The sequence below is a fragment of the Protobothrops mucrosquamatus genome, unplaced genomic scaffold, assembly GCF_001527695.2.
Source record: "Protobothrops mucrosquamatus isolate PMUCROS unplaced genomic scaffold, P.Mucros_1.0 scaffold8864, whole genome shotgun sequence".
Lineage (NCBI taxonomy): Eukaryota > Metazoa > Chordata > Lepidosauria > Squamata > Viperidae > Protobothrops > Protobothrops mucrosquamatus.
In genome coordinates this window covers 1-11,021 of record NW_015394657.1, presented here as the reverse complement: position 1 = coordinate 11,021, position 11,021 = coordinate 1, and the positions used below count along the sequence as shown (strand labels likewise).

The window sequence follows — 11,021 nt, the reverse complement described above, 5'->3', positions numbered from 1 at the left end:
CAGAGAGTGGTGAGGATGGCAGAAAAGATTATTGGCAGTTCCCTCCCTTCCATCCAGGACGTAGCATATAAGCATTGCTTGAGCAGGGTCGGCAAGATTGTCTGGGACACTACACATTCTCTTCATGACCTGTTTTCCTTGTTACCTTCTGGGAGGAGGCTTCGTGGTATCTGAAGCAGAACATCCAGACTCAGTCACAGTTTTGTTCCATACAGTATTAACCTTGTGAACTCTAAAGCTTCCTCCTTCTGTTATATATTCAAGATGGACAGTGATTAATATTTATATGTTACTTATATGTAAGGGTGTAGGTCTATACATATGTTGTATATAGTATGTTTAAATGTGTGTTATGTATGTTTACACTTTGAGAGCAAGAAACTAAATTTCATTTTTAATGTGTGCCATTGTGCCCACAATAAAAAAATGACAACGGTTATCTATCTATCTATCTATCTATCTATCTATCTATCTATCTATCTATCTATCTATCTATCTATCTATCTATCTATCTATCTATCTATCATCTATCTATCTATACATAAAACAGCTAAAAAGTTAAAAGGAACTAAAAGTTGCAGGCACAGATAACTGTTGAACTCAGCTTCTTCTCTCAGGGGATTTCAACTACATAAACCACACAGAAGTTAGGAACTGACTTTGAAAAATCATCTAAACAATATAAATCAAAAAATGAACTTGAGATGAAATGACAGAATGGACGGTCCTGGAGAAGAGACGTCATTCAACTTCAAAAAAGTAATAATCCTTGAATTGTACCCAGAGGCAAATTGGAAGGCTCAAGAAATGTGCTGAAATGGCAAAGACATTCTACAGAATATAATATATAATTATAATAGTATAATGAACACTCTAAGCAGCTAGACCTCAAAGAAGAAATTTTCTTCAACTATATAGAGCTTACATGCAGTTTCGTTTCCATCCCAGTTTCTCATTACATTCATTATAAATTGATCACTGGATTATAATCAAATCCTTATCCAAACAGATATGATTATCAGCACATTTAATATATTATTCTATTATTTTCTATTGCGTGAATAAAAAAGTATATGTATTTCCCCAAAAATAAGACCTACCCCAAAAATAAGCCCTAGCTTGATTTTTATACGTGCGCCCAATATAAGCCCTACCCCAAAAATAAGCCCTACTTAAGACCCCTTCCACTCCATTGTACTGGTTGCACGAGGTGGGGTGAGGTGCACAGGTAAAAATCAAGCTAGTGCAGGGATGGGGTGGAGCTACCCTACATGCCCCACACCCACTTACTTTAGGACAGTTGCAGCCAGGCCTCCCATGTCCCGACACCTGCCTCGCCTGTCCAGCCAACTTCTTCTGTGACTGCTTGCCACCACTCATGCATGTCGCCCCCAGCCTCCATTTTGCCAAACAAGCTCCAGATTGACACGCGTGACGCCCCCTGGCCTTCAATTCACCATCAGAGGCCTTTCCAAAGAGGTCGCAGAAGAAGTGGGGCAACGAGGCAAGTGGTCGGGCATGGGAGGCCTGGCTATGGCAGTCGTAAGGTAAGCGGGAAAAACATTCTCTGAAAATAAGACCTGGTGCCTCTCTTGGAGGAAAAAAAAAATATAAGACCAGGTCTTGTTTCGGGGAAACACAATATTACGTTGTGCTATGCTGAAAAACTGCTCATATTTTTAGTAAAAAACTGACAACACTTGCTAGAATGTATCAGTGTAAAGGTGAGTAGTTTGTACAATGGGAAATCAGATAGCAGGATTCCCTCAGCTAACAAAGTCTTACCTGTTTATGACTGTGATTGGATGGCACACAATAATTTCTCTGTTGACATCTTTTATTTGGAGTTCTGAAGGAGCTACAGTATATCAGCCACCTCTGTGATAATTATGCCATGAAGGCAAGATCATTATTGCTATACTATGCAAACTATAATCAAGTCTGATGTTGTATTGCAGACATGTCAAACACATGGCCTGTGGTCCGGGTGCGGTCTGGGAAGGGCCCAGATTTGGCCCCCCGGGGCTGTCCCAGAAATGGCAAGAGACCGGCCCCCACTGTCCCAGCCCTGGCCCACCCCAACCCAGCTAGGCACCCTGGTGCACGCACAGGAAGCAGCGAGCACTCAGGGGCTGGTGGTGTGCAGCAGCAGCTCATTTGTCTCAGCCCGCCCCGCCCCTCCCAGCTTAACCCCATCACACCCGGCCATGCCCCACTTTGCTGGGCTTCTCGTGTGGCTCTGCTTTGCCAGGCCAGAAAGGGGGAGAAGGAACAGAAAGCAGGAAGGGTGTGTGTGTGAGGGAGGGAGGGAGAGAGACACACAGAGAGAGAGACAGAGAGGAGTGGAAGAGGAGGAGGAGGAAGCCGAGGTGTTACAAAAAAGGAGAGCTTCCCCCATTCTTCCACCCCTTCTCTTTTTTTTTAACTTCCTCCCACTCCGTTCAGGTGCAGCTGAAGGAAAAGGAAGAGGAAGAGAAAACAGGAAGGGTGTGTGTGTGTGTGTGTGTGTGTGTGTGTGTGTGTGTGTGTATGAGAGAGACAGAGAGAGCCAGGAGGGGAAGAGGAGGAGGAAGCCAAGGTTTTACAAAAAAGGAGAGCTTCCACCTTTCTCCCCCTCCTTCTCTTTTTTATTAACCTGTGTGTGTGTGTGTGTGTGTGAGAGAGAGAGAGAGAGAGAGAGAGAGCAGGGAAGCGAAAGTGTGGAGAACCAGGAGCGTTGCAGAGTAAGCAAACTTACAAAAAGGGGATTTCTCTCTCTCTCATACACAAACACACACACACACACACACACGTGCTCATACACATACACATATATACACACACAGGAAGGTGGTGTACAGGCAGGCGAGAGAGCAAACTTGCAGATTAGCTTTGTGGTCTATTCTTGCCTCCTCCCCTCCCTAAAATCCAGGCAATAATAGAACTCTTTGGATTGAATGGCAAGTTAAGAGAAATTGGTGTGAGTTGAAATTAAAAGGCCGAGTCAACTCCCCCCCCCAATTATTTTGTTAAAGACAAAAATACTTACCTTCATCTGCTTTTATAATTTAATCCAGCCTTACCCAAACTAATATATTTTGGGTGTCATGAACCACAGTTCCCATCATCCTGTGGCTATGCTGGCTAGAAATGCAATGCCTTATTTTCTCTGCTGTATGCGCCTAGGAGGCAGTAGGTCTGTGGGATTTAGATGTATTTGTTTCTTCTGCCTAATTTATTAAATCAACATCTAATTTGAAATTAAAAGTTTCTGAGAAATCCAGGGTGGTTTACAAGAAAACTCTAAAAGACAGCTATTGTAAAGCATCACTAGCACTGCTTAAAACAATATTAAAAGTGTGTATTTTAAGAAAGTAAAATATTAATAGTAATTTACTTAGTGCTGTTTGACCATAAAATGTGTTGTTGTTTTACATATGCCTGGCTGAACAGTGTGTTTGGAGTTGTCTCTAAACAGGTGAGGGTTGCACTGTTTTTGAATTTTATTTTTGCCTTCTAAAATATCCTTTTTTATTTTCTATCACCTGAAATTTAATAAGCATTCATTCATCTTTTATCCAAGCCATTAATAAAAACTTGTATTGCACAGGCCCAAGACTATATAGTGGTTTACTCCAACTGGTGTTTATTCCACTCTGAGGAGGAACCTTTGACAGTATTCTACAAGTATTATTTTCAACTACATATATGCTTAACTGTAATGGCATTCACACACTAGCTTGCTCATCAGAATGCAAAAGCACTTTGTAAAATATTTTACTAAAATAAAATTATGTTTTATTGTAGCATTTCTGTCATTTACTAAAAAAGTTATGAATCAAACAAACCTTATTTCAGATTAAGGAATAATTAATCATTATTCCTTAATCTGGGATAAGATCAATTTGGCAAACCATTCATGTGGCCTTCTGACAATTACCAGACCAATCTTATACCACTTACAAAACAATCTATTTTGGTGTGACGACTCCCCTAGATGCTTCCCCAGATGCTAGTTTGGAGTTCTGAGCCAGTCTCAGGCACGTCAGGAAGGGATGCAGCTGAAGGCTAGAAGCCAAGAGCGGAGGGGCTGAGCACAGGGAGCAACCAGACAAGTAGCCTACTGAGCTAGAGACAGGAGAGGCACAGCTGAAGCTGGGAAGCCCAGAGACTTCGAATGGAGAGGGCACACAGCTGCAGCTGGTCAGTGGAGATGAAGAAGACCTGGCTCCTCCTCCTCCTCCTCCAGATCCAAGAGCACGTAGGGCTGAGAGGAAGCAGGCACGAAGATCATCAACCAGTCTACTTGCAAAAAGGCAGCCTCGTCCCTCTTGAGGGGCTGCTTGCACCAGGAAGCAGTTATTTAGTTCAGTAAGGTGAGTGAAACAATGCTGGGAACATGTCCATTCCTTGCTCTGTGTTCTTGCCTTGAACTTCAGATTGTGCCTCTTTAACTGTGGAATTGCTTTTGCCTTCTCAGCTTGCCTTTGCCTTGTGGCCTTGCTTTTGCCCTGTGGATTTACCTTTGCCTTAGCCTTGTGGATTCATCCTTGCCTTGTGGACTTGCCTTACCCTGTGGACTTGTTTTGCCTTGGCACATGCCTTTGCCTTGTGGACTTACTTTTGCCTACTGGACTGGACTTGCCTTTGCCTTGTGGACTAGTGCTGGCTTCTTTTGAGTAGCCTGCTGAGCTCATTGTGGGTGAGCCGGTGCTGGCATACAGAATTGCTGGGGAATACTAATTCAGGCTTGGAAGCCTTAATAAAGACTCCTAACACCATGATGAGTGTGTGTATGTCAGTGGGACAGCACATTAGGACGTGCTCTAGACTTCCCTTTTTTTTTAATGTCAGAATGATTTGTCTATATTCTCTAGATTATTTCTCCCCCCTTCCCATTTTAAGATAGAGTATTTGTTTTCCTAGCAGCTAGCACCTCGTCCATTGTCCAGAATTTCTTAAGAATACTGTAAGGTTTGGCCATCAGAAGATATTCCTTCAATGCCCCGAGTGCAGTTCATTTGGTCTTGAGAAGTTATAGATATTTCCTATCATTCATAAGCTCAGTCCTATCTTTTTCATTCTCTGAATTTATTAAAATCCACTTTTTAAAATCCAAGATGTATTTGAATAGGCTCATCATTTTATTACTATGTGTCTTACTTATCAATTTGTATCAAGTTAAGGATGCCTGATCCTTTTCTGCCTTCTTTCACTATCTGAAATAAATCTAAATGCTATCACAGCATCCCACTATTGTCTCTCAGAACTGCTACAAATGTCATTACTTTTTACACAGAAAATTATTTTAATATTGCTCCATAATGGAATTCTTTTCTCAAAAGTGCTTGCAGTCTTGGCTGATGGTGGAAACAGCAACCCAACTTATATGGAAGACACCAAATGGGGAAGAGACTATACTAGAGAATGTGTAACTTCTGAAGGGAGGGTTTAGTGAGGCTTTTATCAGAAAAGAGTATATTTTATATTTTATTATTCACTGGCTCTTTAAATGGAAAAAAATAAGTGTCTCAAGTTTGCAGGAAAACAATTATTTCTTGTAATAGAATGTTTAGACTTACTCTTTAGGAATGAAATTAGTCTTTAGTAATAATTTTCAAACTGACAGCTTGCTAGCTCCCTTGCTAGTTAATCTGAGTTTGGCAGATAGCTAGATATATCAGGAAACAATTTTAGGTATATCAGAGAACAGCATGAGTCAATAAGAACGTCATATTCCTCAGAGTTGAAAATATATATATTTTTATGAAGATGTTTCTGCTATATAACACAAACATTACTTTAGGACTTTCCACATAAAGAATCTCTCACTCCATCCAGTGGACTCTTCTTTCAGATAAAACAGTCATTAGATCAGTGCTTCCCATGCTTTTTCCTTCATTACCCAAAACTGCTTATCAGAAAGTCTAATCAAACTTTAAGGACTGGTCACAAATCCCTGCATTCAAAGTATTCACTGAATGAATGAATGCTCTCAACTCAGGGACTACTTATATTATAAAAACAGTATCACTTAATGATCTTTACCATTGGTAATTTGATTGACTGTCTTAATAGGAATACTTTGGAAGATTTTCATATATATTTTAGGCAATATTTAACTCAATTTAAATGTTCTTGTGTTGGGCAATAGGTTCATAAGTCATTACCCAAAGAAAAACTTTTACGAAGTTTGGGTAATTTACCTAGGTTTGGGAGGCACGGATTTAGAAACTCTGAAGTTTGTTGATTTTTCTTGGTAAATTTATATATAGCTTTATTTATGGCCAAAAGATCCAAATGGCAAAATACAAGCATAATCTAAAATTTGGTATTAAATAAAACAGTTTAACAAATAAAATAATTGATAAATATTACATCAAACAAATTCAGTCTTATTGATATGTTACTAAAGACCTTGTTTTTATGGCCATAGTTAAAAAGTTGGCTGCTGCTGCTCTAATTTTAAGATTTTTCTAGGTGAAATGTTAATATCTTCAAACATATCCTTTACTGGTCTCGATTTTAAAATACACCAGATAAATATACTGCCAAAAACTCTTTCAAAAACCAATATAACAGGCAATACTATTACATGACAAAATCTTTGACAAATCTTTTGGAATCTTTTGACATCTACATAGCATATTTGATGGCAACACATTTAATCTAGCTTTTGAAAAGACCATTTTGTACTTATTTAAATGTAAATTATTAAGCTACATTGGGAGCTGAAAGTGTATTTGTAATTCATTCCAAAAATCACAGATGAACACAGACCTTTGGCTTTTGCCATTAACTCATTCTAAGTTATTCCATGACCTTTATTACAGTAAAATGCTGCTGAAATTTCTACTCCACTGTTCAGAATAAAATAATGGAATAAAATGCAACAGAATAGCCAAACAAGTACTTGCTTCACTGCATTGTTACATATTTATGCACAACTTCCCTATCACTCAATTATTTTTTCATTCCATCCAGGTGGAATAATAAAAGTGTTTTCTAAATTATATACCAAGATTTTGTAAAACAGAGTTTTGACAATAATTGTTCAACAACTGTTACTCCGGAGTTGGAGTTTAGTCTAGAAAAAAATTAAATATTAGAGGCAATCAGTTTTGATTATCACATTATATTCAATTAATCCAGAGAGTAATAGTAGCATGACTCAAGCCAGGTAAATAGTTTGGACTAAAATTTCCTTGCCATTAGTCATGTTGATAGAAGACCAACACATCTTTAAGATGCATTAAGTTGCTTAGTTTCTAGTTTCACTAAAGAGTGTTTCTTTTGCGGATTTCCTTATAGTAAGAAGGAACTCAGCAGTATAATAATTGGTATAATTATAGATAAAGCATAGATTAAGCATGGACAGTCTATGGCCACCTCAAATGTTATCAAGTTGCAACTTGCACCATTCCTCAACATTTTGACAGGCTTACAAGGACTAATCTAAATTTGAGTTCAACAACATCTAGATGGTCACATGTTACTTGACACCACTATGAACTGCTGCAATGAGAATTGAAATATTTTGAAAATATGTTAACTTATTATATTTTGTTTGTTAAAGAATACTCCATACTCCTTTGATCTACTATTGAAAAATTGTGATGTATTTTTAGATTTTAAAACAGTCTGATTGAACATGGAAACATTTTAACATTTTTTTGGTCCTATCTTGATCAGATGTATTCTGTAAGCATCCAGTACCTTACCAACTCAATGACTTGAGAAGTAGAACTTGCTGACTTTGTAATGTAATGCTTGGATTAATAACTCTGCAAGAAGCTGCTACCATGGTATTCTCTAAATGGTATGGATGACAACTCCCCAGAGTCCTTCCTTGCTGGCCAAAATGACAGTAGTTTATATCTTTTTTTTTATATATAAAATTTTTATTAATTTTTGTAATTGAACAGCAAATACCAATATGATGCATTTACATACACGAGTAAAAAAGATAATCCTACTCAATACTACAACTACAATCCTACAACAAAAAGAATCTATGCCTCAAACATACTCGTTTACTTCAGAGCCAGTGGGAGGGGCTAGATCCAAAAGATCTGTCATGGCAGACATGCAAGGAATGCTCCAGAAGCTCCAAAAGCCGAAAGATGGCTAAGTTAATGACTTTAAATGTTAATGGATTGAACTCACCACAAAAAAGGAAGAAAATATTTCATTATTTGAAACAATACAAAAATGATATTATATGTTTGCAAGAAACGCACATTGCATCAAAAGATCAAAAATATCTGGTTAACTCTAAATTGGGTCTACATTTTATTGCCCCTGCACCAAAGAAAAAAGCAGGTATAGTTTTTTATGTTAAGAAAGAATTACTGCCAAAGTTAATAGATTTTGATAAAGAAGGAAGATTTGTGCTTATTGAACTTTTATTGAATGACAGTGGTTTATATCTGAATACCTGAAAGATAGTAGGTTACCTACACCTGAAGCAAGCTGTTTGTAGGCAACCATCTGGAGCATTATTTCATATGCCTATTAATATCTACCCAGCCCAGTTCAACTTGCAGAACCAATCTGAAAGGAATATTTTTGCCCCTAGTCAAATTATCTTACATATACTAGAAGAGATAGACAGAAGAAACATGAATACATACTTCTTAATTAATGCCAAACAAGTACTTGCTTCAGCGCATTGTTACATACAGTAATTTTAGAGAAAGAATGCACCTTACGCACAACTTCTCCATCACTCATTAATTAATTTTTCATTCCATCCACTTATTACTATACCTTTCACCATAACCCTGACTTTGATTTTTCCTGGTGTAATATTCATATCTGGAGGGTTTTTAACATCACAGATATAGGTTCCATTGTCCTGAAATTGCATGTTTGCTATAGTGATTGATGCATCTTTTCTGTTAAGGTCTCCAGCCCATCTGCTTCTGTCACCAAATTGTGTACTCTTCGCACGATATGCTTTTCCATTGGAATAATAGAACAACTATAATCAAAAACACAAAAAATATGCTGTATTAAAAAACCTGCTTTCCCCTATTTCTTAACTAATCTAAATTTCTTTAAAACTCAACTCATATAACACATGAATTTCAATCCAGTGCAAGAGTGACAAGGATAATACTCTACTTGAGAGCCTGTAAAGCTGGTTTTAAACCAGTTGAAAGGTCAGAGAAATATTTTACACATAATATCACAAGAATTTTAAAGGTAATTCCAGGAGCTCAGTTATCTTGCTCTGCCTCACTTTCCTCAATTCTGTTTTTTTCCCCAAACTACTGAACTGATAACTATTACTATTACATGATTTCCTTCTGGTATTAATTTTTTATTTTCCCATCATATTAAGATAAAAGATAACTAACCAAGCAGGTGAAGTGGATTAAAACATTTCCTCATCTAAGCAAGGCTTTTGGTAGCAACCAATTTTGGAGCAAAATACAATTAATATCTCAACTAACATTTCAAGGGAACAATCAGGCTTTTAATAGTACAAGGAGCAAGCAAGAACAGGCAGGGCTTTTTACTCCTTACAATTTTCTTTTGCAAACAATATCTTACCGAGACAAGAGATGATGATCCCTCGCCTTGGAAACTCCAGGTGACAGAAGTTGAACTGCTGATCACTTCTGTGGAAGCAAAAGTGCATGGAAGCTTTGCTTCAGTCCCATTCTCCACAACAAAGTCTTGCGGTGTGTATACCTCCGCAGCTGAAACCTGGACTATCAAGAACATCATTACAAGAATCAGAATCCTTCATAAATATTAACACTATATCAAACATAGGTATGAAGAGTTTAATCAGGCAAACATAGATTGAAGAATCTATTAAATCAAAGAGATTGAGTAAAAAAAGTCAGTTTCCGTTCACTTTATCGTATTAAGCCATCATGTTGCTGGTTAGTTTCTGATTTTGTATAAAGTATGAATGCAATATTACAATTTACTGTCATATGCAGACCAGGCTTTTTTAGATTCTCAAGAGAGAAAATCAATACAACACATTATTTCAGAATTTTTCATCTTTATTATACAGACATCTAATTTTTCCCCCAGCAAGCCTAATTTACAGACAGAATACAATATTTCATTACTCCCTCTTCTGCTATCCATTTGATATAAGAGTAACCACTTGCAATTGTAAATTGCAGAGTGACAAAATGTTTTTCTCTCTACTTAATATTATATAGCTAAGTGCTTTCTAAATAAGTGTGCATGCATTTAACGAAGGTGAGATACGGTACTATATAGGTGCACTATTCTATCCCCTGCCTACTTCTTGATTTAGAATTAATAAAGGACTTAAGATACTGATGACTTATTTTCCCACTGTTCAATATGTTAGCAACTGGTTATTCTCTGTCTGGTAAAATATTGGACTTCTATTATTTTTGATCACTGTTCACTGTTGCTGATTTTGAAAGTGTAAACAACTGCACATAAATAGAAAATATGTACTCAAGGACAGAGAAGGACGCTGTATTTAACTTTGCACCATGTAATGGTTCTTTTGATTTAGGAAAATATCTAATTTGACTGGGGGGTACTTAATCTTTTGCATGAACTGTAAATATGTCTTTCAATCTATACTTTAGTGATATGATGATTATAATATCATGGAATATTAAGTTACAGGTAATCCTCGGTTAACTACTTGTCCAATGACTCTTTGAAGATGCAATGACACTGAACAAATGGTACTTACATCCAGGCCTCAAAATTATATCTGAATACCTGATGATAGTAGGTTACCTACACCTGTTTGTAGGCAACCATCTGGAGCATTATTTCATTTACCTATTAATATCTGCCCAGCCCAGTTCAACTTGTAGAACCAATCTGAAAGGAAGGGGCGTTGGTCTTACCTGAACGCCTTTTCTCAGTACGGAGACGGAGACTCCACCAATGGGTTTCCTTAGTCTGCCTGCTCTTGAGACCAAGTATCCAAAACTTGTCACGCCCCCTCCTACCGGTAATCCAGTCTTAACGAGGGCGAAGCGTTTGAAGATTGACGAGGCATTGGCTCTCAGCGCCCTAACACAAAT

General features: G+C 37.6%; 1 protein-coding gene across 1 annotated transcript; it reads right to left on the bottom strand.

The window, feature by feature from the left end:
• Nucleotides 1–8,370: 8,370 nt before the first annotated feature.
• Nucleotides 8,371–9,826, bottom strand: LOC107300864 (myelin protein zero-like protein 1). The gene is made up of 2 exons (XM_015830151.1): nucleotides 9,538–9,826; nucleotides 8,371–8,962 (listed from the first exon to the last, which is right to left on the bottom strand). The coding sequence occupies exons 1-2, from the start codon at nucleotides 9,712–9,714 to the stop codon at nucleotides 8,705–8,707; spliced, it is 435 nt and encodes a 144-aa protein (XP_015685637.1). The 5' UTR covers nucleotides 9,715–9,826; the 3' UTR covers nucleotides 8,371–8,704.
• Between the last annotated feature and the right edge of the window lie 1,195 nt (nucleotides 9,827–11,021).